The sequence below is a fragment of the Plectropomus leopardus genome, chromosome 5 (genome assembly GCF_008729295.1).
Source record: "Plectropomus leopardus isolate mb chromosome 5, YSFRI_Pleo_2.0, whole genome shotgun sequence".
Classification (NCBI taxonomy): domain Eukaryota; kingdom Metazoa; phylum Chordata; class Actinopteri; order Perciformes; family Serranidae; genus Plectropomus; species Plectropomus leopardus.
The window spans coordinates 2,851,644-2,878,775 of NC_056467.1; the positions used below are offsets into that span (position 1 = coordinate 2,851,644).

Consider the following 27,132-nt stretch of genomic DNA (forward strand, 5'->3'; position numbering starts at 1 on the left):
CATTTTTTGCAATTTTTGCTATGGCGTGTCTTGCATTTTTTTGCATTATTTTTGCTGTTTTTGAGGTGTTTTTTTTTGACTGTTTTTTTTGGGACATGTCATTTTTTGCATTTTTGCATTTTTTTAGCCATACTATTTTAGCTTGCTTTTTTTTTTTTTTGACATTTTTGCCATACTATAGCCTTGCTTTTTTCATTTTTTCAACATTGCCATATTTTTGGTGTTTTTTGGCCATTTTTGCATGTTTAAATGCTATGGCGTGTCTCAGCACGCTATTTTATGCTGTTTTGAGGTGTTTTCAAGCTGTTTTTGGGACATGTCATTTTTTGCATTTTTGCCATACTATAGCCTTGCTTTTTTTTTTTTTCATTTTTTTTCACATGCTATATTTTATGGTGTTTTTTTTGGCCATTTTTTGCAACATTTTTTAATGCTATGGCGTGTCTTAGCACGCTATTTTAATGCTGTTTTTAAGGTTTTTAGCTGTTTTTTTGGACATGTCATTTTTTTTTTGCATTTTTGCCATACTATAGCCTTGCTTTTTGGTCATTTTTTCATTTTTTTGGACATGCTATATTTATGGTGTTTTTGGCCATTTTGCATTTTTATGCTATGGCGTGTCTCTTAGCACGCTATTTTATGCTGTTTTGAGGTGTTTTTAGCTGTTTTTTTTGGACATGTCATTTTTTGACATTTTTTTTGCCATACTATAGCCTTGCTTTTTTTTTTTTTTGGTCATTTTTTTTTGGACATGCTATATATTATGGTGTTTTTTTGGCCATTTTTGCAAAAATTTTAAATGCTATGCTATGGCGTGTCTTAGCACGCTATTTTTATGCTGTTTTGAGGTGTTTTTTTTTGCAGTTTTTGGGACATGTCATTTTTTGACATTTTTGCCATTTTTGCCATACTATAGCCTTGCTTTTTTGGTCATTTTTTTTCGGACATGCTATATTATGTGTTTTTGGCCATTTTTTGCATTTTTATGCTGTTATGGCGGTCGTGTCTTAGCACGCTATTTTATGCTGTTTTTAGGTGTTTTTAGCAGTTTTTTTTGGACATGTCATTTTTTGCCATTTTTTGCCATTTTTGCCATACTATAGCCTTGCTTTTTTGGTCATTTTTTCACATGCTATATTTGGTGTTTTTGGCCATTTTTTTTGCAAATTTTAATGCTATGGCGTGTCTTTGCACGCTATTTTATGCTGTTTTTTGAGGTTTTTTCAGCATGTTTTTTGTTTTTTTGCCATTTTTTACTATAGCATGTTTTTGGTCATTTTTTTGGACATGCATGTCATTTTTTGACATTTTTGCAAAATACTATAGCCTTGCTTTTTTTTGCTTTTTTTGGTTTTTGAACATTTTTTTAAATGCATTTTTGGACATGTCATTTTTTGCATTTTTGCATACTATAGCCTTTTTGCTATGGCATGTTTTTCAGCATGCTATTTTATGCTTTTTTGGCAGTGTTTTTTAAATGCTTTTTTTTTTGCACGCTATTTTAATGACATTTGAGTGTTTTTTTGCATTTTTTGGACATGTCATTTTGCCATTTTTGCCATACTATAGCCTTGCTTTTTTGGTCATTTTTTTTTCACATGCTATATTTTTGTTTTTTTGGCCATTTTTGCAAATTTAAATGCTATGGCGTGTCTCAGCACACGCTATTTTATGCTGTTTTTTTGAGGTGTTTTTCAGCTGTTTTTTTTTTTGTCATTTTTTTGCATTTTTTTGCATTTTTGCCATACTATAGCCTTGCTTTTTTTTTCATTTTTTTGGACATGCCATATTTGTGTTTTTTTTGGCCATTTTTGCAAGTTTAAAAATGCTATGGCGTGTCTTAAAAACAGCACGCTATTTTAATGCTGTTTTGAGGTGTTTTTTCAGCTGTTTTTTTGGGACATGTCATTTTTTGCATTTTTTGCCATTTTTGCCATACTATAGCCTTGCTTTTTTGGTCATTTTTTCAACATGCTAATTTTATGGTGTTTTTTGGCCATTTTTGCAAAAATTTTTTGCTATGGCGTGTCTTAGCACGCTATTTTAATGCTGTTTTGAGGTGTTTTTAAGCTGTTTTTTTTGGGACATGTCATTTTTTTGCATTTTTTGCCATTTTTGCCATACTATAGCCTTGCTTTTTTTTTTTTCATTTTTTTTGGACATGTATATTATGGCATGGTTTTTTTTGGCCATTTCCAAAATGTCAAAATTTTTAAATGCTATGGCGTGTCTCAGCACGCTATTTTTATGCTGTTTTTTTTGAGGTGTTTTTTGCAGCTGTTTTTGGGACATGTCATTTTTTGCCATTTTTGACATTTTTGCCATACTATAGCCTTGCTTTTTTGGGTCATTTTTTTGACATGCATATTTGGTGTTTTTTGGCATTTTTGCAACTTTTTGCTATGGCGTGTCTTGCACACTATTTTATGCTGTTTTTGAGGTGTTTTTAGCTGTTTTTTGGGACATGTCAATTTTTTTTTTTTGCAAAAATTGCCATACTTGCCAACATAGCCTTGCTTTTTTTTAGTATGGCAAAAATGTAAAATGGTGTTTTTTGCATTTTTTTGCAAAAAATGCTATGGCTGTCTTAGCACACTATTTTAACTGCATTTGAGGTGTTTTTCAGCAGTTTTTTTGGGACATGTCATTTTTTGCATTTTTTGCCATTTTTTGCCATACTATAGCCTTGCTTTTTTGGTCAAAAATTTTTTTGGACATTTTATAATGGCAAAAAAGGTTTTGGCAAAAAAAGCTTTTTGCATTTTAAATGCTATGGCGTGTCTCAGCAAAAACACTATTTTAAAACTGTTTTGAGGTGTTTTTTCAGCTGTTTTTTTTGGGACATGTCATTTTTTGCATTTTTGCATTTTTGCCATACTATAGCCTTGCTTTTTTTTGCTGAACATGCATTTTTTGGACATGCTATTTTATAAATTTTTGGCATTTTTGCATTTTTGCATGTTTAAATGCTATGGCGTGTCTTAGCACGCTATTTTTAATGCTGGCTTTGTGTGTTTTAAGCAAAAAAAAGCAAGGACATGTCATGTCAAAAAATTTGACATTTTTGCCAAAAACAGCCTTGCTTTTTTTTTTGGTCATTTTTTGGACATGCTAATTATAGCGTGTTTTTTGCCATAGCATTTTTTTGCATTGCAAAAATGGCGTGTCTTTGCACACTAATGCAGTTTTGCATGTTAAAAAATGCATGTTGACATTTTTTGAACACTAAGGCTTTTTTGGCAAAAATAGCCTTGCAAAAAATTTTTGCAAAAATGCTTGGCAAAATGCATTTTAAAATCCCAAAAACAGCTTTTTTTGGCACCTCTTTGCAAAAGCATAAAATAGCGTGCTTTGTTTTCACACGCCATAGCATTTTTTTGCAAAATGCAAAAATGGCCATGTTTACACCATTTTATACATGTTTTTTGAAAAAATGTTTTTGGACATGTCAAAAAAAGCAAGGCTTAGTATGGCAAAAAAAAAATTGGCCATTTTTGCAACATTTGCAAAAAAGCACGCTATTTTTAAAAAACACCTTTTCAAAACATGTCATATTTTGACATTTTTGCCAAAAACTTGCTTAGCATTTTTTTCAACATTGCAAAAATGCTTTTTTGCCATAATATAGCATGTTGAAAAAATGACACTGCTAAAAAAGCAAGGCTATAGTTTTTATGACATGTCTTTTAGCTGTTTTTAAAACAGCATTTAGCATTTTTTGCATTTTTTGCAATTTTTGCCAAAAACACCATAATAGCCTTGCATGTTTTTGGTCATTTTTTGGAAAAAAAAAGCAAGGCTATAGTATGGCAAAAAAAAATGTCAAAAAATGACATGTCCCAAAAAAAGCTAAAACACCTCAAAACAGCATAAAATAGCGTGCTTTTTGACACACATTTTTATAATTTTGCAAAAAACATGCAAAAATGGCCAAAAACACCATAATATATGGCATGTTTTGGAAAAATGACCAAAAAAAAAGGCTATAAGGCTATGGCAGTATGGCAAAAAAAAATGTCAAAAAATGACATGTCAATAGCTTTGCTTGCTGCTTTTTTTTTGCTTTTTTTTGCAAAACACCTCAAAACAGTCATAAAATTTTAGCGTGCTGAGACAGCTGCCATTGGGACATTTCATTTTTTGCAAAAATTTTGCCAAAAAATAGCCATGCTATACATGTCAAAAAATGAACAAAAAAAAAAAAGCAAGGCTATAGTATGGCAAAAATGGCAAAAATGTTTAAAAAAATGACATGTCTCAAAAAAAAAACACTGTTTTGAAAACACCATTAAAGCATAAAATAGCGTGCTGGACATGCCATAGCATTTTTGACATTTTTGCCAAAAACACCAATAAATAGCTTGCAAAAAATGACATTTTTTTCAGGCTACATGCTATGGCATTAAAATGTCAAAAAAATTTTTGGCCAAAAAAACTGCAAAACACTAAAACAGCTAAAATGGCGTGTCTCAAATGTTAAAAATGTTAAAAATGTTTTCCAAAAAAAGCTGTTTTTGGGCATGTCAAAAAAAAAAAAAGCCTTGCTATTTATGGCAAAAATGTCAAAAAATGACATGTCCAAAAAACATTTTTTCAAAACAGCTTAAAACACCTCAAAACAGCATAAAATAGCGTGCTGAGACACACCATAGCAAAGTTTTACATGCAAAAAAAAATGCCAAAAACACCATAATATAAATGTCCAAAAAAAATGACCAAAAAAAAAAAAGCAAGGCTATAGTATGGCAAAAATGTCAAAAAAATGGCAAAAAATGACATGTCCCAAAAACAGCTGAAAAACACCTCAAAACAGCATTAAAATAGCGTGCTGAGACACGCCATAGCATTTTTTGCAACATGCAAAAAAAACAAAAACACCATAATATACAAATGTTTTTGAAAAAAAAATGACCAAAAAAAAAGGCTATAGTATGGCAAAAAAAAAAATGGCAAAAAATGTCAAAAAATGACATGTCCCAAAAACAGCTTAAAACACCTCAAAACAGCATAAAATAGCGTGCTGAGACACGCCATAGCATTTTTTGGGAAACATGCAAAAATGCAAAAAAACACCATAATATACATGTCCAAAAAATGCAAAAAAAAAAAGCAAGGCTATAGTATGGCAAAAATGGCAAAAAATGGCAAAAAATGACATGTCCCAAAAAAAACAGCTTAAAACACCTCAAAAGCATAAAATAGCGTGCTAAGACACGCCATAGCATTTTTAAACATTTTTTGAAAATGGCCAAAAACACCATAAAATACAATGTCCAAAAAATGACCAAAAAAGCAAGGCTATAGTATGGCAAAAATGTCAAAAAATGACAAAATGACATGTCCCAAAAACAGCTTAAAACACCTCAAAACAGCATAAAATAGCGTGCTGCTGACACGCCATAGCATTTTTAAATGCAAAAAATGGCCAAAAAACACCATAATATTTTAAGCATGTCCAAAAAATGACCAAAAAAGCAAGGCTATAGTATGGCAAAAAAAATGTCAAAAAATGACATGTCCCAAAAAAAACAGCTTAAAACACCTCAAAACAGCATTAAAATAGCGTGCTGAGACACGCCATAGCATTTAAAAATTGCAAAAATGGCCAAAAAACACCATAATATACATGTCCAAAAAAAAAATGACCAAAAAGCAAGGCTAAGGCTATAGTATGGCAAAAATGGCAAAAATGTCAAAAAATGACATGTCCCAAAAAACAGCTTGCTTTTTTGAAAACACCTCAAAAACAGCATAAAAAGCGTGCTGAAGACACGCCATAGCATTTAAATTGCAAAAATGGCCAAAAAAAACCATAATATACAATGTTTCCAAAAAAATGACCAAAAAAAAAGCAAGGCTATAGTATGGCAAAAATGGCAAAAAATGGCAAAAAATCATGTCCCAAAAACACAGCTGAAAAACACCTCAAAACAGCATAAAAATAGCGTGCTGAGACACGCCATAGCATTTAAACATGCAAAAATGGCCAAAAAACACCATAATATACATGTCCAAAAAATGACCAAAAAAAAGCAAGGCTATAGTATGGCAAAAATGGCAAAAAATGGCAAAAAATGACATGTCCCAAAAACAGCTGAAAACACCTCAAAACAGCATAAAATAGCGTGCTGAGACACGCCATAGCATTTAAACATTGCAAAAATGGCCAAAAAAACACCATAATATAGCATGTCCAAAAATGACCAAAAAAGCAAGGCTATAGTATGGCAAAAATGGCAAAAAATGTCAAAAAATGACATGTCCCAAAAACAGCTTAAAACACCTCAAAACAGCATAAAATAGCGTGCTGAAGACACGCCATATAGCATTTAAAATGCAAAAATGGCCAAAAAACACCATAATATATGCATGTCCAAAAAAAAATGACCAAAAAAGCAAGGCTATAGTATGGCAAAAATGTCAAAATGGCAAAAAATGACATGTCCCAAAAACAGCTTAAAACACCTCAAAACAGCATAAAAATAGCGTGCTGAGACACGCCATAGCATTTAAAAACATGCAAAAATTTGCAAAAAAACACCATAATATACATGTCCAAAAAAATGACCAAAAAAGCAAGGCTATAGTATGGCAAAAATGCAAAAAATGAATGTCAAAAAAAATGACATGTCCCAAAAACAGCTGAAAAAACACCTCAAAACAGCATAAAATAGCGTGCTGAACACGCCATAGCATTTAAATTGCAAAAATGCCAAAAACACCATAATATACATGTCCAAAAAATGACCAAAAAAAAAAAAAGCAAGGCTATAGTATGGCAAAAATGTCAAAAAATGGCATGAAATGACATGTCCCAAAAACAGCTTAAAACACCTCAAAACAGCAAAACAGCATAAAATAGCGTGCTGAGACACGCCATAGCATTTAAAAATGTTTTTTGCAAAAATGGCCAAAAACACCATAATATACATGTCCAAAAAAAATGACCAAAAAAAAAAAGGCTATAGTATGGCAAAAATGTCAAAAATGGCAAAAAATGACATGTCCCAAAAACAGCTTAAAACACCTCAAAACAGCATAAAAAAGCAGCGTGCTGAGACACGCCATAGCATTTAAAATGCAAAAATGGCCAAAAAACACCATAAATATACATGTCCAAAAAATGACCAAAAAAAAAAACAAAGGCTATAGTATGGCAAAAATGTCAAAAAATGGCAAAAAATGACATGTCCCAAAAACAGCTTAAAACACCTCAAAACAGCATAAAATAGCGTGCTGAGACACGCCATAGCATTTAAAAATGCAAAAAAACACCAAAAACACCATAATATATATGTCCAAAAAAAACCCAAAAAAAAAGGCTATAGTATGGCAAAAATGTCAAAAATGACAAAAAATGACATGTCCCAAAAACAGCTTAAAACACACTCAAAACAGCATAAAATAGCGTGCTGAAGACACGCCATAGCATTTAAAATGCAAAAATGGCCAAAAACACATATAATATAATGTCCAAATGTCCAAAAAAATGACCAAAAAAGCAAGGCTATAGTATGGCAAAAATGTCAAAATGTCAAAATGACATGTCCCAAAAAAAACAGCTTAAAACACCTCAAAACAGCATTAAAATAGCGTGCTGAGACACGCCATAGCATTTAAACATGCAAAAAAAAATGGCCAAAAACACACATAATATAGCATGTCCAAAAAAAATGACCAAAAAAAAAAGGCTATAGTATGGCAAAAATGTCAAAAAATGTCAAAAAATGACATGTCCCAAAAAAACAGCTTAAAACACCTCAAAACAGCATTAAAATAGCGTGCTGAGACACGCCATAGCATTTAAAAAACATTGCAAAAATGGCCAAAAAAACACCATAATATACATGTCCAAAAAATGACCAAAAAAGCAAGGCTATAGTATGGCAAAAATGGCAAAATGTCAAAAAATGACATGTCCCAAAAACAGCTTAAAACACCTCAAAACAGCATAAAATAGCGTGCTGAAGACACGCCATAGCATTTAAAATTTGCAAAAATGCAAAAAACACCATAATATACATGTCCAAAAAATGACCAAAAAAGCAAGGCTATAGTATGGCAAAAATGTCAAAAAATGACATGTCCCAAAAACAGCTTAAAACACCTCAAAACAGCATAAAATAGCGTGCTGAGACACGCCATAGCATTTAAACATGCAAAAAAAACCAAAAAAAAACACCATAATATACATGTCCAAAAAATGACCAAAAAAGCAAGGCTATAGTATGGCAAAAATGGCAAAATGGCAAAAAAAATGACAAAAATGACATGTCCCAAAAAAACAGCTTAAAACACCTCAAAACAGCATAAAATAGCGTGCTGAGACACGCCATAGCATTTAAATGTGCAAAAATGGCCAAAAACACCATAATATACAATGTCCAAAAAATGACCAAAAAAGCAAGGCTATAGTATGGCAAAAATGGCAAAAATGTCAAAAAATGACATGTCCCAAAAACAGCTTAAAACACCTCAAAACAAAGCATAAAATAGCGTGCTGAGACACACCATAGCATTTAAAAATGCAAAAAAATGCAAAAAAAACCATAAAACACATAATATAGCATGTCCAAAAAAAAAAACCAAAAAAGCAAGGCTATAGTATGGCAAAAATGTCAAAAATGCAAAAAATGACATGTCCCAAAAACAGCTTAAAACACCTCAAAACAGCATAAAATAGCGTGCTGAGACACGCCATAGCATTTTAACATTGCAAAAATGGCCAAAAAAACACCATAATATAGCATGTCCAAAAAATGACCAAAAAAAAAGCAAGGCTATAGTATGGCAAAAATGTCAAAAAAAAAATGACATGTCCCAAAAAAAACAGCTTAAAACACCTCAAAACAGCATAAAATAGCGTGCTGAGACACGCCATAGCATTTAAATGTGCAAAAAAATGGCCAAAAAAACCATAATATATGCATGTCCAAAAAAAACCAAAAAAGCAAGGCTATAGTATGGCAAAAATGTCAAAAAATGACATGTCCCAAAAAACAGCTTAAAACACCTCAAAACAGCATAAAATAGCGTGCTAAGACACGCCATAGCATTTAAACATGCAAAAATGGCCAAAAACACCATAATATATACAATGTCCAAAAAATGACCAAAAAGCAAGGCTATAGTATGGCAAAAAATGTCAAAAAAAAAATGACATGTCCCAAAAACAGCTTAAAACACCTCAAAACAGCATAAAATAGCGTGCTGAGACACACGCCATAGCATTTAAAACATGCAAAAATGGCCAAAAAAAACACCATAATATAGCATGTCCAAAAAATGACCAAAAAAGCAAGGCTATAGTATGGCAAAAAAAATGTCAAAAAATGACATGTCCCCCAAAAACAGCTTAAAACACCTCAAAACAGCATAAAATAGCGTGCTGAGACACGCCATAGCATTTAAACATGCAAAAATGGCCAAAAAACACCATAATATACAATGTTGTCCAAAAAATGACCAAAAAAAGCAAGGCTATAGTATGGCAAAAATGTCAAAAAAAAAAATGACATGTCCCAAAAACAGCTTAAAACACCTCAAAACAGCATAAAATAGCGTGCTGAGACACGCCATAGCATTTAAACATGTGCAAAAAATGGCAAAAAACACCATAATATACATGTTGAAAAAATGACCAAAAAAAAAAAGCAAGGCTATAGTATGGCAAAAATGTCAAAAAAAAAAATGACATGTCCCAAAAACAGCTTAAACACCTCAAAACAGCATAAAATAGCGTGCTGAGACACGCCATAGCATTTAAATGTTGCATGCAAAAATGGCCAAAAACACCATAATATACATGTCCAAAAAATGACCAAAAAGCAAGGCTATAGTATGGCAAAAATGTCAAAAAATGCAAAAAATGACATGTCCCAAAAACAGCTTAAAAACACCTCAAAACAGCATAAAATAGCGTGCTGAGACACGCCATAGCATTTAAATGTGCAAAAATGGCCAAAAACACCATAATATACATGTCCAAAAAATGACCAAAAAAAAAGGCTATAGTATGGCAAAAATGTCAAAAAAAAAAATGACATGTCCCAAAAACAGCTTAAAACACCTCAAAACAGCATAAAATAGCGTGCTGAGACACGCCATAGCATTTAAATATGCAAAAAAAATGGCCAAAAACACCATAATATACAATGTCCAAAAAATGACCAAAAAAGCAAGGCTATAGTATGGCAAAAATGGCAAAATGGCAAAAATGACATGTCCCAAAAACAGCTGAAAACACATCAAAACAGCATTAAAATAGCGTGCTAAGACACGCCATAGCATTTAAATGTGCAAAAATGGCCAAAAACACCATAATATAGCAATGTCCAAAAAAATGACCAAAAAGCAAGGCTATAGTATGGCAAAAATGGCAAAATGGCAAAAAATGACATGTCCCAAAAACAGCTGAAAACACCTCAAAACAGCATTTTAAAATAGCGTGCTGAGACACGCCATAGCAAAAAAATTGCAAAAAAAAAACCATAATATGCCAAAAAAACACCATAATATAGCATGTTGAAAAAATGACCAAAAAAGCAAGGCTATAGTATGGCAAAAATGTCAAAAAATGACATGTCCCAAAAACAGCTTAAAACACATTTTGTCAGCATTAAAATAGCATGCTGTTTTTTGGACGTGTTTTGGCACATATAGTATGGCAAAAATGCAAACACACCATGATGGTAGAAAAAGGTTCAAACTGCTCGAGGCAGGCTTTATTGAAAGATGTCAAAAGCGTAAATCCAAACTAAGGTTACGTCACTCGTTCACAGCGAGCCAACAGCACAAAAAGCCCCAAAAAGCACACACGGCGATCTGTTGCTGTTTGTCTGGAGGTCTGTCGCAGCGTCACTCTCTTCTCATTGGCTGGCCGTGGGATGGCGTGTTCGAAACTTTCTCCTCCTGCTTTGGGCGTCGTGTTCGGGTCGAAGCTTTCTTCTCCTGCTGCTCGGGATTTCCACGCCTCCGCACGTGGTTTCCTGTCAGCGATTGCTCAAACAGTACACACGTTAAAAAAGCTCATGAGCAAGCTGTTTTTTTTGGACGCCATACTATCGTTTGGCATTTTCAATCGTTTTTTTTTTTTTTTTTTCTTGATATGCTAAATTATGGCGTTTTTGGGATGTTTTTGCACTATTCTGTGCTATGGCGTGTCTCTGTTTCATGCAGTTTTTAGTTGTTTTTGGGATTTCATTGTTTGACGTTTTTTCGCCTTACTGTAGTATGGCATTTTCAGTCATTTTCGATATGCTATATTAAGGTATTTTTGGCCGTTTTTTTTACTACTTTTATCCTAACATTTTATACTCTGCCGTGTCTTGGCATGCTATTTTTTGCGGTTGTCAGCTGTTTTTTTGACATGTCAAAATTCGATGTTTTTTGTTACATTGATAGCTTACAATTAAACAATCTTGGTTTGGGGCGAGTCAGGTTTTTTTTTCAGGATTTTAAATTTAAAAAATTGAGTATAAAATTCAGTTAATTAGCTCAGATTTATATTTTTACTGAACTTTTTAGAATATAATTATTTTGAAGGAGTTATGACTGTTATTTTTAAAATCCTTAAAATCCCTACAGTATAAGTGAAAATCCATTGTCCTTAAAAAAAAAAAAAAAAATCTGTATAAAAAATAGAATCTTAAGCTTAAAAATAAAAATAAAAAACTTGAAGAAAAGAAAATATTGTATATCACTTAAAAATACTAAAAAAAAAAATCAGTTTTTGTGTGTCTTAAAAATGCAAATAAATAAATAAATAAAAATAAATATTGTATAGCATTATCTTACAGTGTCTTGAATACAAAAAAATCATATCGTGGTATGTCTTGAAAACTGAAACCACATCAGATGCGGTGAAGCTGCGGAACATGATCTGTTTGTTTGTTTGTTTGTTTGTTTTTGTTTTTGCAGGTACCAGGGCAGGAGAGAGGAAACAAACATGGTCATCATCAACATCAAGCTGCTGTCTGGATACATTCTGGATAAAAGCTCGCTGACGCTGGTCAGTTCTTAAAAAGCTAAAATTACTGTTCAACTGTCACCTGCTGGACTCGTGTCCTGGATGATCAGGACTTTTATTCCATGTTGCTCGTGCTAATCGTGTCAGACTTTCCTGTTGAACCTGATTTCTTCTACTGTGCAGTATATTTTCTGTGTTTTTGTGTACTCATGGCCGTGTGCGCGCTTTGCTTTGGCAGCTGAAAAGCGACCGTTCAGTGAAGCGAGTGGACGTGGAGGAAGGATACATCAACATCTACTTAGACGGGGTAAGACGCATCCACAGGATGACTGTGTGTGTTTAAAAAAAAGTTTCATCAACACTTAATACACATCAGTACAGTCCGTCTACTGTGTGCCTCAGGGGTCGACAGAGTTTCAGCATGGACGATTATCGGGGCCGATATTTGGCATTTTGACGATTATCTGCATCTGCATTTTATTTCAATGTTTGCCGATAAAATTATTTAATGGAAAAAGTTTTACTCTCATCCAACACCAGGGAGGGAAGTCTGCAATACATGCATTCATTTTTTACATTTCAATTTTCACTGAACTTTGTAAAAAATATACTAATAATTTGCAGGGAAATTGCTGTACATGTTGAAAGTTTCCACTTTGAACAAAGCTTTGTGTCTGATTTTGACAAAAATATTTTCATAGGAAAATATTGACAGTGGAAAGATTTAACTATCGGCCCGTTTGCATTTGCAGCTGAAGAAGGATGAGACGAAGATCCACAGTGTGACACTAGAGGAGGATCAGCCCGTCAGGAACCTGAAACCAGCTGTGGTCAAAGTCTACGATTATTACCAGACAAGTAAGAGCTTCCCTCTTTTTCTTAATGTGTGCAATGTTCAATTTTTATACATTTCACTGTCACACGCTGCTGCTATAAATCTGACGTGTTGCTGTTTTCAGGCGACGAGGCGGTCACTGAGTACACCTCCCCCTGTGCAGAGAGTAAGTAGCATTTTTAATAGCGTGTTCAAACCCAACGGGCGAAGCGAGTCAGTGATGTCAAGTTGTGAAATTCGGACCATTCGCTTATTTGAGAGTTTTCAATTTGACCGAGAACTGCATGCAAACCGTTTTACAAAAACCTGTCAGCGTTCTAGTTGAGATTCTTCTGATGTTACGGAGAATCAGAGACGAAGGACAAAATGAAACAGAGATGGTTGAGAGATTAGCAAGCGAAACAATAGAGTTCTCAAAATACGTGTGGTTTCTGTAAGCTGTTATGTTTGCAATTTAAGAGGTTTTTTTATTTTAGAAACAAACTCTCGTTCAGAGCATGCAGCTCTTTGCTAAGTTAGCCGTTAGCAGCCTTCCCCGGATGGTTAGTTAGCGCATTTGTTGAGGGTGAATGTTTGCTAGTTTCTAAATAATCCAAAAAACACCCCAGCGCTCATATTAGCACGAATAATTTGACGCAAACTGTAGCTTAGCCTTTGACGAGCTCTGTGGTTATTGAGTTAGTTTTTCTATCATGCCACATTTGATACAGAAGGAAGTGTGCATCTACTCACAGACGAGCTTGTGACAGTGAGAAAGTAAACATTACTGACATCTTCCTCAGCTGAACTGTAATGTTGGCTAGCTTAGTGCTGCTAGGTGAGCTAGCAGCAGATGCACACTTCCTTCTGAGCTGTGTTCGCGTTGGTATAGTTTAGTGGAAAGGAAATAGTTAACTGAGCTGAGCGTCATCTCAACATCTCAACAGCAACGTCTCCTTCCAGAAATCACAGACCTTGTTGTGAGCACTTTCATGTAGGAACTACTTTCTTCTACCTCAGTACACCCACCAACAGTATCACTGCGCAGAAGGATGTGTGCATCTACTCATGGACAAGAGGCTTGAGCTGGTGACAGCATGAGATGTAAACATTAATGGCGTCCTGATTGGCTGAGTTGTAACGTTAGCTAGCTGGGTGGCGCTAAGTGAGCTAGCAGTAGATGCACTCTTCCTTCTGCATGGTGATACGGTTGGAGGGTGTAGTTCGGTAGAAAGAAAATAGTTCCTACATGAACCTGCTCACAACAAGATCTTTCCATAATCTGAAGTGAGTTTTTTCAAACGTATTTTTTGCCGCCTTGAACGCTACAAGCTGAGTGTCACCTAGTTCCATTGAATAGGAAAGAAGGGGCAGACGTCTCTACGGCAAATATCTCAAACACTCAACAACTCAAACCGATACAGGTAAACAAACTACAACAGGTGATAACTGAGCGTTTTTTTCTTCCAGGTGACGTCTTGAACCAGCTGTAAAATCCTTCAGAAAGCCCCGCCAGGACTTCTTTCGGTTGGAAGAATCACTGTATCAGAGATAAAACTTCTAGATGTTTATTTTTTTCTTAGACCTATTCTGTATAATTTTTTTTTTTAAAAACTCCTTTTAAACGTTTTCGCTGTGTTTAATTGTGAGCGAATTCAACTTTTTAGGAACAAATGTGTTTTCTTTTCTTTTTAAATTGTTGTTGCTCTACTTGCTGTTTTATGCTAGGCTCGTACTTGTCCGCCAAATTATTACAAAGCGATAATTAGTCAGCGCGACAACCCATACCGTAGTTTCTGCAGCCTCTCGCCTCAACACTGGAACCTTCACATTATAACCCACCGAGTTCAAGACCAGCAGCCGATGTTCTGTAATAGTTCTGTTTTTAATAGATTCGACAAAATCCATATTATTCATACGTGAAAATAACGCATGAGACATACAGGGTACCAATAACACAGTATGGTCCGAGTACTGATTGTGAGTGTGTGTGTGCATGTGTGTGTGTGTGTGAGAAACAGGATCTACTTTCTAGAAAAACAAAAGTACAGTCTCATGAGTGCTTGGTGAGTTATTGTGTGTTTGTGTGGTGTGTGTTCTGCTGTACCAGTAAAAAAAAAAAAGGTAGATTGATACATCACTACCATACAATTTTGAAATGTAACTGACAGACAATAAAATTTCTAAAATGACAAAAATAAGTAAAAATTGTATTTCTTTTCATACAATACTGTTTCATATCAATAGTAAGATTTTTTTTTTCATTCAGGCATCCTCTTTACAGTATATTTAGTTTTCCTTTCTTTTCAACATAGATAACAACAGTAATTTATATACCAGCTACTATCAACAGACATGATTTAACAGCCTTGCCAGTGTTGAATAGTTTGGTTTGCACACGTTTTAACTGTGCAAGGAAAGTAAAGGCAAGGGGGACAGAATATATTAAGGTCTTTTCACTAGTCGTCTTTTTTTTTTTTTTTAACTCGAAGTAAACGTGTCACTATCTCAGGCACAACAACCATAAATTACCATTACTGTACCAACACATGAAACGAGTTCCACATGCTCCGAAAATCACAGAGTAGTTTGTCCTCTGCTTCTACAAAACAGCATCTGTTAACTACACGCCGTCGTGCTCACGGCCGATCCATAGACTCAGTAACTGATGAGCAACACGTGACGACAAAGACACAAGGCGAGCCCGGTCGTTACAGTCTGTTAAAGCTCGAGATATGAAATTAACTCATCCGCCATCGTGCAACGCAGGCGTCAGCGCACAGTGGGGATTCAAAGCAGGGAGGCGAGTTTTTATGACGTTAAGCAAATGTTGGAATTTATCCATCAACTTTCTCTAACTGCTCACGGGGCTGGAGCTCACGTTTACACCTACGGGTAATTTAAGGTCAACGGTGAACCTGCACGTCTTTGGACTGTGAGAGGACGGTGGAGAAAACCTGGAGACAACATGCAAACTAAACAGAAGCAGTCAAAACCAGCCAGTGGGTCCGAACACAAAACCTTTTTGGTGTGAGGGGACGATGCCAACTATTGCCGTGATGTGGTTTCAAATTAAAAGTTAACAGATTTTAGTTTAAAAAGCAAACAACTGCAATAAATAATTACTAATAAGACTTAATAATTGTGGAAAATTTACAATATACAGTATAATCTGATGTGATGCTTGAGTATCTAAAATCAAATCTTTTCTGATTGGTTAATATTTAAAAGGAGCGATTATTAAAACATCCGCTGCCACGAATAGATTTACATTTTTTTGAGCTGGTCGTTTTATTCGGAGTGCTGCTGAAATACTGTTCGGCTGCACAACACTCTCGGAGAACAGAGTGTATTCTGGGTACAGGTGGAGCAGCAGAATATCAAGTGCAGTAAAAGTGAAACTTAACTGTTGATTCTGCTGCGTCTAAACGTTTGCGTTCATCCATCGACCTGATCGGCTGCGAACGGATCGACAGATCAATTATCCACCCCGTGAATCACAAACTGCAGCTGAGGAGAAAAATAAAAAGTCAGCAAGCTAAGTTGTGACGCGTCAACGCTTCACTTCTGAATGTACAAAATATTACGTACATTTTTCTGGGTTCAAATTCCTTTTGCACACAGCAGATTTTAGATGTTTCGAAATAAATTAGTATTTCCCGAACTTTTATTGATTTTTTAAGTAGCACTCCATTAATTTAGTATTGCAAGTTAACGGGTCTTGGAGGATACAAATTGAAAAATTAAAGCAGCATCGGTCAAAACACATTGACTTTGACTTCCTTCCAAACTGGCCACCAATTTTGTAGAATAGTGATTTTTGGTTGAATTTAGGTTGTGACGTCAGGTGACCAAAATTCAATGTCACAAAACCATCTAATGCCAACGTCGATTTGACAGAATACTGATAACGTTGATATTTTGTTGGTTTTAAGTTGTATTGCTACATAACCGAAATCCTATGTTATCCAAAGCTCATGCTAACGTCATCTTGATGCAGATTTAATGACGTGTAGTCTCAAAGTCTTTCATCTTTCACATGTACTCTCCTCAATAACGACATCATCCGTGTTATTTCCCCACAACCGAAGCTCGTCTTCACATCCAAAGACATTATAAAATTGTTCTCACAGGCTGCAGTGTTCTCCACATGATCGGTAAATTGAAAAACTAGCAGAAATGCCATAAATGACATAAAAGGATGTACTTATATATATTTTGATCCCCACTGTGCACAGGGCCTTCAGTTTCTCTGCCTGTAATGACACTACAGGCAGACGTCCCCACGAAATCTGTCCAAATACCGCAGTAAGACTAATTACGATGCATTCATACAATTGCAGCCCTCCAGCAAGGTTGCGCTGGACTCGAACACGGCATCAGTGACAACACTTAGTCAAGGCACAGTTCAGAATTGCATTAGTCCGTATTGTTGATCCCGTGCGGTCCTGTGTGGGTGTGGTCTCTGTGGCGCTCTCCAGTGGTTGCTGCTTTAGGCTGGCAGTGATGATGGCTGCTTCCCAGCGGTGTAGCTGCATCATCAAGTTAGCTAAAGGCTACTTGGCAAAGAGAGATGAGCTTCTTGTTTTTTTTTTTTGTTTTTTTTTACGTGTGCACACATGGACACCTCGAGTTGGCATACAGACACAGTGAGATATGTTCGACATATTCACAAGTACACTGAGAATGCCGCAACTGTGGTTAGACCAATATACGGGGCTTTTTGGGAGTCGACGTCTGAGCCGATCCGATTGAAACCACCGACCAAACAAAAGGCAAAAATCCTGTTCCGAAGCGGTCAAAAAAGTGATTAATGAAGGAAGTTTTTCTTTGAAAAATTTGTTGGATTTGGGGAAAACACTTATTCACATCTATATGGTAAATATGAAGCTTGGACAAGGAGCTTAGCTTAGCATAAAGACTAGACGCCAGGGAAGAAGACTTTAGCCTGTCAAAAAGTACCCAGACAATAAAAAGACGGTGGACATGACAGCTCTCCAAAAGTGAAGCCAAAACGTCTCGATCGCCCCCTGGTGGCGGGCTGCAGTATAGCTCAGAAACTTGCCCCTCCATGTTAGCAAAGGGGACACGGACCAAACTAATAAATTCAGAGTACACGTCAAATAAACTTTTGGTAAAGATGGTTTCTGTCATTTTGGGTAGTTCTCTAAGTTTTATTTTAATCACTAAATCAATTACTAAATGGGGTTTGACATCATGACTGACTGATGCGATTGACTTGCGTTTGAGTCAGGGGTAGATATGGTGTAACGATGTGGCTCCGCCCACCGATCACGACTGCGGCTCCAAATTACATCAGTATAACCAGGGATTTTTGGCTTCATTTTTGAGCAGTTGGAGGAATTGGAGATTTGGAGACGTGTCGTCCATCTTTATATACAGTCACAGTTAACTAGCTTACCAATTATACTAGCAAGATACAACAGACCTTTTTCACCCTAAGCTACGCTAAGCTAAGCTAATGAGCTGCTAGCTGTGGCTTTTTATTTGGCATACAGATATTAAAAATGCTATCAATCTTTTCATCTAACTCTTGGCAAGAAAGCGGCTAGAGCTAAGAGAATGCCGCTAAAACGTGTTAGCTTAATTTGGCATTACGGTTGGAAATATCAGCACACACCAACCTGCTAAACAACAAAACTGTACTTTTTACTTTTTTTTTTTATTAATAAATAAAATTTAATGAAATAAATGAGATGTAACATTTTCATTGGAAAGCTTTAGAGGCTAGCAGTTCCCCCCTGCTTTTAGTCTTTATGCTAAGCTAAGCTAACTGTCTCCTCCTGGCTCCAGCTTCATATTTAGCATACAGACATGAGAGTGGTACCAATCTTTTCTTTTGCAAAAAAAACTTTGCAAATCTTGAGAGTAAAGTGTCAAATGATTCTGTTTAAGGAAAAGTTTGACATTTGTAGAATTACACTTCATTTATCACTTGTTCCAGGATGTCAAACTCACGTGCCCATCCTTTCAGTGTTTCATTATTCGGTGTTTTCTGGCGCTTTTTGTGATATTTAAATATATTAAACGCCAGAACCGGCTTTTGAAAGCCCGTATTGGTTGAACCACAGCGAGAACTGCAGAGTGAACTCCTGAGCTGTAACAAACAAAATACCTACAGTTACTTTGGTAAGCCTGCGTGAAATAATGTGAGGAGGATGTAGCTGTGGACACTTTTCTGCGCTGTGGACGCTGCACGTGATTTATGATGCTCGTGATTTATGATGCTCGTGATTTAGTCTTTAGTTTATTGGAGCAGCACTGAGGTGAAGCGACCTGCAGAGGATGCAATGTTTTACCGTGTTACAGATCATGTCTCGTCCCCGCTGACTGATTTCAGTTATTTCCCATATAATTCATACATTTTGAAAAAGATACTTTCAAATACATTTCTTAATTAATTAACCCTTAAAATTGAATCTTTTATACTCTTTCTGTCTAAACTGAGCATAATCACGATGGAACACTCAAATAAAACATTGGCATTATGTCATTTGGCAATTTTCTCTATACGTAAAAAAAAAAAAAAGGAAGGAAACAAATAATACAAAAGGTTCAACAAACAGTAACTATAAGATCTCCATTTGGCAATATAGAAAGGCTTTTTTAAAGTCTTTGACGGGTATACATTTTGGTTTATATACAGGTGTGTGTGTGTGTGTTTGTGTGTCCGAGGGCTCCCTTTTTCAATCCAAACTGAATCACGTAGAAAATGTGGAGGTGAAAACGTCTACATAGTAAAATCAAAGTGTGAGATTAGAAATGAAACGTAACAAACAAGGCGTTGTGTCCGCTGCGGACTGGAAACAGGAAGGACCTGTAGAGTCAGTGATGGGAGAGTCCCTGCCGAAACGATCTGCTCGTCACCTGTGCTCTCTGTGCCGCGTCTCTCAGTTCATGAACTGTGTGTATCCCTCCGCTCCCGTGACGATCACGTCCATCCAGATCCTCATGGCCTCTGCTGCCGGGGCCACCATGTAGTACAGCCGGTCGTGGGTCTTTACGCAGAAGGTCAGGGAGGGGTTCGGGCTCTGGAAGACGGGAGAGAAAATTAGGATCCGACTTTTAGCCCCGCCGACTCCCTGCTTTCCTCTTGCTCTCTGCTCTCAAATGTATCAGTTATGGATGAAAATCTAAAATATACTTTTCACAAACTGAGCTAAATATTTGTTTAACTGCACTAGTTGTCAATGAGACATTCAATTCAATTCAATCTGACACTTTTCTCTGTGTCTACATTAATATTTAGGGGCCGTTTACACAGCAGCGGTTCTTGCATGAAACATTTGTTGCTGTTTGACCTTTCGTTCACATGACAACCGCATTTTGGGGGTCTGAAAACTTTTGAAACCGGGGTGTTTGGACGACGACGACCCTGATGAAACGTCTTTCCTTTGCCTTTTAAAAAAAAAATCTGCGTCCATATGTAGGGATGCAACGAGGCAGTTAAAAATCACTAAAAAATATGTAAGATTCAAATCGGTGAAATAGATACACTTTTTTAAACTTTTTTTTTTTTTTTTAAAGGAGCTGCTCAGCTCGATGACAGAGATGTATGACAAGCACAAACTCAGGTTAGTGAGAAATACGAAGAGGACACTGAAAAGCTGCTATTTTAGAATTTAATTCAGCACAAAATACTGTGTGGAGCTCTAATCCTAAATGTTCGGCAGTTTGCTCTGACTTTGCACAGATTCAGCAACAGTCCTTCACAAAATACATGAAAAAAAATCCACTGATGTTTTTTCCAATGAAACTGTTGTTCGTTTTTTTTTTGGAAGAGCAACGCAACAAACTACAGTGCAATTTATTTCCCCCGTTTATCTGCATCGCTTTCCCTTCTCTAAACCGTCACCTCTCTCTCTGCTAAGTGCATCAGACTTTAAAGTTTCTCCTCTGTAATGTGACATTGGATGTGACAAGTAAAATCAAAGTTCCAGAGTTGATCAGAGCCGCGCAGTAAGTCAGAGTGCGGAGCGTCGCGACAGGCCATCAAACACAAACGCACACTGAAGACGAGGAGGCAGCAGCAGCTTCGGCTTTATGTTGGAGATAAAAAAAATAAAATAAAAAAAAAATGACAAGACGTGTAAGGCTCAAGACGAGCAGCACGGATCATAAAGAACACAAAAATGGCCAAAAACACCACCTACGGAACATTAAAACTTCCGTATCAGAGAAGAGTCTTTGAAAATTAATGAAAGGAAAACAGAGCTCGAACAAGGTCGCTCTTCTGTCGAGCCTTAAAATGACTTAATAACTTAAATCAGTCGGGTGTTTTTTTTCCTGACTTGGATCTTACTGCTCAGCACATTTTGTATAAAAACTGTAATTACCGCCTCGCAAGTTTCATTTACAGTTTACATCCGTGTCAATTCTGCATCTGAGCAAATATCTGCCCTTCTGTTCCTGAGCTAAGACAATGAATAACTGCCAGAAAAGTGTGTTATAGTGTTATAATGTCACCGAGAAGCTGACTTTTGACCTTTTAGATAAAAAAAAAACGCATAGTTTTTTTTACACTTTCTGATATTTGGGTGATATTTTGTCAAAATTAGCTTATGAATTCCTGAGTTATGGCCAAAAACGTGTTTTGGGAGATCATAGTGAGCTCAATAAGTTCAGTCTTTTAAACGTTTATGAACAGCGACAGTATAGTACATAGACGTAGTTTAGTGTGTTGAAAAAAAGTAATGAATTAATATGGCATGATAAATATGTATATATATATATATATATATATATATTGAAATATATGTATATCAAAAGAATTAATAGCATTGTATGTTTAAAAAAATGTTTAAATGTCAGTATAGTATATTAGTCTTTTTATATAAAAGTCATAGTATAGTTTGTCGAAAAACTGAAAAAAAGTTGCAGTAAAATATGTTGAAAAAGTGATAATAAAGTCATAGTATAGTTTGTCGAAAAAGAAAGTCATTGTGTCGCATTCACAAAAATGAGACAGACAAGGTCACAGTGACCTTGACCTTTGACCTAGGACCACCAAAATCGAATCAGTTCATTGTTGAGTCCACGTGGACGTTTGTGCCGAATGTAAAGAAACTCCCTCAAAGCGTTTTTGAGATATCGCGTTGATGAGAAACGCTTCGGGCCTCGGCTATCGCACATAATAAAATTAGTAAGTGTATTTCCTGTCCTCTATAGAGCCACATCCATGAGCAGTTTCTTGTTTTCTAACCACTTGACTGGTTTACACTGGGAACACTGGGATGGACGGGGGATCAGGCAGGATTAGCAATTCAGATTACAAACACACACGAGTCAAACTCAGATGTTGAGCATGCATCAGCAGCCGCCGAGCTTGTTAGCCTCGTCACAAAGCACAGTCTGCGGTTTGGACACACAGGGCTCAGGGAGGGTACACGGGAGGAGAGAGTGATACATACACTGGAAATATTCAAGTTGAAAAATCCCTTCTGCGACAGCAGCCGGCCAAAGCAAAAGCACAAACGGGGAGAAAAGAAGCAAAGCAAAGAATGTGCAGAGACAAGTTTTAAATGAAAGAGAATGCAGGATGAACATAAACAAAGTGAAACAGATGAGAGAAAATGATTTTTTTTTTATTTTTATTCACTCCGTACCTTCGTGGCACTGCGGAGGTGATCGTAATAGACCTCTTCTATCGCCTGGAAGTAGATCACACCCTTCAGCTTGGTCTCGTGTTTGTCTGTGGGAGGGAAAATAACGTGGGTTTGGTCAAAGACTCAAGTATATTGACAAAGACAGACGCATCGCTTCTGTGTCACCTAGAATAACGACGGGAGGAACACGCGATACGCTCATCAAAAAAAAAAAGAAAAAAAAGAAGAGGGAATCAAACTTTGATCATGACCAATTTATGGTTTGCGATGATGGATGGAAAAAGACAAGCACAGCACTTTTCCCTCTGTTTTTAAAACCAATGGTGCTCTCATTGTATTTTCAGACTTGACTGCATTCTTACGCTACTCTGGTACATCATTGCAGTTTGTTTCATCAGCCACTGCAGAACTGCAGTGAGGAACCGGTGGGGAACTCAACACCCCTCTCTACCTCCAGGCACAAACACTCCACAAGCCAACTTAAGAGTAGTAGGTAGAAACGCAGCGCTTCATTTCGAGGAATAACACTTTCCTTTTAATACGCAGCTATTATCTGCTAATGACCTCTTTAGCATTCAAATAGCCCTGCATTTGCATCTCATTTCACTGCATCTAAATTACCAAAACTCCGGCTGCGGCTGAGGTTGATTAACGCGGATTAGCGGCGCTCATGACTTATGCTCGTCACCTCTCGTTCCCCCATTGTTCAAGGTCAAGAGACAAGGGCAAAGCGGTGCATCTCAATCAGCCTCCTCAGAGAGCGCAGCGCTGTGCGCATTTTAACTCCTGCCAAAGTAATCTCAGCACACCTCCTCACCCTGGCTCACTTTCAACAAGGTACGCTTTAAGCAGCTTTAAGCAGAACCTTCTGAGGACTTCAAAGGCCTGACGGTGAACAAGTGTCCCATGGCTCGCAGCGCTCGCTCAAATTACACGACCGTGCACGCTACATACTACATGTACCGCCGCTGCTCAAGGTCTGGAGGACGCACGCTCCGTCTGTCACTCATCCACGCCGGCAAGCGTCTGCCGCTTTACATGTTAAACGCCGGAGCTCACCGCAGCTCCGTTACCGTTTTACTGCTGTGACCTCGGATATATTTGCATACAGCTGCATTTTATATTCTACTGTACTTCACTCCCGAGGTTTCACTCAAGTCTTCTGCTGATTTAAAATTCAATCACTGTTAATGTGTTTTTCTTTTGTGTTGTATTTTTTGCTTTTTAATTCTTTTGTGTGTGTTGTTTTTATATATTTTTATGTGCTGTATTTTAAAAAGAATTGTATGTTTTTTTGTGATTTTAAGTGTAAAGCACTGATGGTAATATTGGTTTTGGGAAGTGCGATAAAGATAATAATAATAATAATAATAATAATAATAATAATAATAATAATATCATTATTATTATAGTTGATGGAATGTTTTGCTAAAATTCGGGGTTTCCCAGACAAGTGCTGCATAACCATAATAAACAGTAAAATGTTATATACACATTAAGATGTCTATTATGAGGTGACATTATGAGGTCTATTAAGTTAATTTTTGCTGAAATGACATTTTCAACAGGACTTTACAATAAATACTACTTTCTAGAGTGCTAGTCCTCAAACTTTTTATTTTTATTTTTTTGAATAATGTAACACCTCTGAAGTATTTTTTCACTGAAATGTCCAGAAAAGAATATCTAGAATATTTTTTTAATTATGTTACAATTTTTTAAAAATGTTTTTATGCACTTCTTTGGGGTCATTTTCTTGTCTCATTTTTTATTTATTTTTCTTTCTTTTTTCTGCTCTTTTTTAGTTTAGTCTTAGTCTTGTAATTAATAATTTCTTGTTAATTTTTGGGCCATTTCTTGATTTCTTTGCCTTCTTCTTATCTTTTTGAAAGAAATCAAACGAATTTGCTTTTTCAGAGGTTTCAAAGGGTTAACAGTTTGTCTGCTGGAGTTAACCGTCCCTGAAAGAGTTAAAGGTTTCCAGTTTAACCTGCAGCAGTTTCTGAGATCTGCTGTCACGTGAAATCAAACCCTGACCGGTAAAAATGTCGTCTTCACTGCAGAAACAGCAGCGATCGAATCTTCTGTCACACAGTCCAATTACCGGAGTCACGGAGTGTCGCGTTGGAGAAAACACAGAAGATCGTTCTGAGCGCTTCAGCGGCCTGACAGGAGACGCTGTGACTGATGGACACGCTACACACACTCGCGGTTTGACTTGTGCTTTAATATGAGGACATAAGTTTAACTTGAAGTTCTCCTCAGACAAACAGCATCTCAGAGAAATCCTCCCTTCAGGACTCGTCTGAGAGCGTTTCTTTAAAAAGTCATTCTCCAAAAACAGATTTTAGAAAAGTGGAGGATTAATTGGGCCTGTCTGATATCTGGGTCGATACTTTATCTAATGTTTTATGAAAATACTTGAGATATGGGAATAAAAATTTTTAACCGCTGAGCAGACAAAAGAGCACCACCCAGGAGCGTCCTGATGGCGTAAGGGTCAAAGCGATACTTTAGATTTATTAAAGTGGGCTTTTACGATGTTTGTATTTGTCCATAGTCAGTGTATTCATACAGTCAACAGTATTTCCACAGAAGCTGAGAAATGTGCTGCTGTGGACAGAAACAAAATGTATTTTAGACACTTAAAAAAGTCCCACGTCACAGTAAAATCATCATCAGTTTTAGTGTTTGCTGTGGCTGATTATCAGAGTCGATATTTGACATTTTGCCGATTATCTGTTTCAGCGTTTTATTTTTATGATCGCCGATAAAATTACAAATGAGAAAGTGTGCGATTTACACTCAACCAACAGCAGGGAGAGAGTCAGCGGGGGGGGAACCTCGGGGAGCTGTTTTTTTAACTCATTTTTTATTTAATTTTTCACTGAACTCAATGAAAATAAGTTGCAGGGAACTTTCTGTGTTTGATGTTGAAAGTTTCAGTTTTGATTGAACTTTTGCTAAAGACATTTAAACAAAGTTTTGTGTTGGAGTTTCATTTTTACTGTAAATGCATATCGGTTCCAAATATCGGTTTCATTAAGTAGAAATAATCTGTATCGGTATCTTCCCCGAAAAACCAATATTGGTGGACCTCTAGTGTGAGAGAAGAGTGAGTGTAACATGTAGTGTGAGTGCAGTCCGTTAAACATTTAAAACATGTGTCTTTGCTGCCTCAGTGTCTCCTGGCTGCTTTTCCAAACTGATGACGTGCGACTGACATCGGCTGTGTGTGCTGCTCAAAAACACCCGAACTATCCCTTTAAGGTGCTGGCCGTCACCTCCCAGAGTGAAACCACAGCAGTAATGACCCAAATATTTAAAGTTCTTATGTCATGTAAGCTGTTTGACTGTTTGGGGAAAAAGTTGCGGTTCACTTAGGGAAGTGGTTTGTCCCTTACGTCCTTGTCCCTTGTTGTGATAAATGTTAGGGGTCGTCAAAGCTGAGCGAGTGATCCTCAGATTTTAAAAAATGGAGGAAAGATGTTAGACTGTGTCACATGAACACACGTTAGCGGAGGTCAACGGTTTTGTTTGTAATATTTTGGTTGCACTGTAATGATTTGTTGTTTAGTTGCTAAATTATTATTTGGTGTAAGAAGAAAGTGTTAAAGTGTAGCTATGCAATAACAAAACTATCGTTTTCCTGAATACATAAATAAAAAATGGCATAATTCAAAAAGAAAAAGTATCTTGCGTCTTACCAACATAGTAGGAGAAGGTCCTCTTGAGGCGGTCGAAAGACGAACCAGCGTTTCTTCCAGGACTTGATCTTGCCTCCCATCTTCACCAGGTAGCCCTTACACATCTTCTCCGTGAGGAGGATGTGGTAGCACGTCTCCACGTTGTGGCCCGACGACTCCACGTGGGAGCGCAGGTCGAACTCCTCCTTTCGAATGGGCAGGTAACGAGTCATAGGACGCGCCTGGTCGCAGAAATGAATCAGACAAAAACACACAGGAGAGTAAAAAACCAGCAGAGGATGGAGGAATACTGCCACTGAGAGAGACGTAAACGGCAAAGTATTAACACAGTATTTAAACTAAAATTATGGAATGATGAAGGTTCTATTTTTGCATCTTTTTCTTGTCCCTAAAGAGATTTAATGCCCCGTGATGGTACTAATGCTCCTCTACATAATAGTAATAATAATAATAATAATAATAATAATAATAAACTTTATTTGTATAGCACCTTTCATACAAGAAATGCAGCCCAACGTGCTTTACAACAAAAAAAATGACATGAACCAAGTGTTTCACGTGAAGAGACACTCAGCGTTCAGACACCGGTCACAAACAATTTGAATATTTGAAACCTGATCACTTTGGTTTAAGGCAATGGCCAACTTGGCAAGAAATATCCCACAAACTGCAATTAATTAGTTACCAATAAATTACGTTTTAAAAAAGAAGGCAGAATTACTGGGAAATTATCCCCAAAATAGAGTAAAAATACCCAGAAAATGATTTTTATAATTATAATAATTTTATATTTAAAATTACATTACAGGAAAAATATAATAACATATATAAAAAAAAAAAATATATATAAAAAAATAAAAAAAAAAAAAAAAATAAAAAAAATAAAAAAAAAAAAAAAAAAAAATTTTCTTTTTTTTTTTTTTTTTAATTAATTTTTTGCTAAAAAAAAAAAATGTCTTGAGCAGTTGCTTGTTGCCTCCTGCCAATGTCGTTAAAAGATCAATTTTCTCAGGTTTC

The 27,132-nt window shown here is 36.2% G+C and overlaps 2 protein-coding genes across 4 annotated transcripts in view; one reads left to right on the forward strand and one right to left on the reverse strand.

Annotated features, from left to right (window-relative positions):
* LOC121942980 (alpha-2-macroglobulin) overlaps positions 1-14,980 on the forward strand; it is a 60,443-nt gene extending 45,463 nt beyond the window's left edge. For all 3 annotated transcript variants that reach the window (XM_042486317.1, XM_042486318.1, XM_042486316.1), the window contains exons 32-36: positions 11,920-12,010; positions 12,207-12,275; positions 12,721-12,826; positions 12,928-12,969; positions 14,253-14,980. In XM_042486317.1, coding sequence (XP_042342251.1) covers positions 11,920-12,010; positions 12,207-12,275; positions 12,721-12,826; positions 12,928-12,969; positions 14,253-14,275 — 331 coding nt within the window. In that variant the 3' untranslated portion in view covers positions 14,276-14,980. The remainder of the gene's footprint in view (positions 1-11,919; positions 12,011-12,206; positions 12,276-12,720; positions 12,827-12,927; positions 12,970-14,252) is intronic.
* Positions 14,981-18,149: 3,169 nt separating this feature from the next.
* phldb1b (pleckstrin homology-like domain, family B, member 1b) overlaps positions 18,150-27,132 on the reverse strand; it is a 157,148-nt gene continuing 148,165 nt past the window's right edge. Inside the window, 4 exon segments of the mRNA XM_042486315.1 lie at positions 18,150-19,834; positions 22,409-22,494; positions 26,116-26,152; positions 26,154-26,336. Of these exon segments, the coding sequence (XP_042342249.1) occupies positions 19,694-19,834; positions 22,409-22,494; positions 26,116-26,152; positions 26,154-26,336 (447 nt within the window). The 3' untranslated portion in view covers positions 18,150-19,693.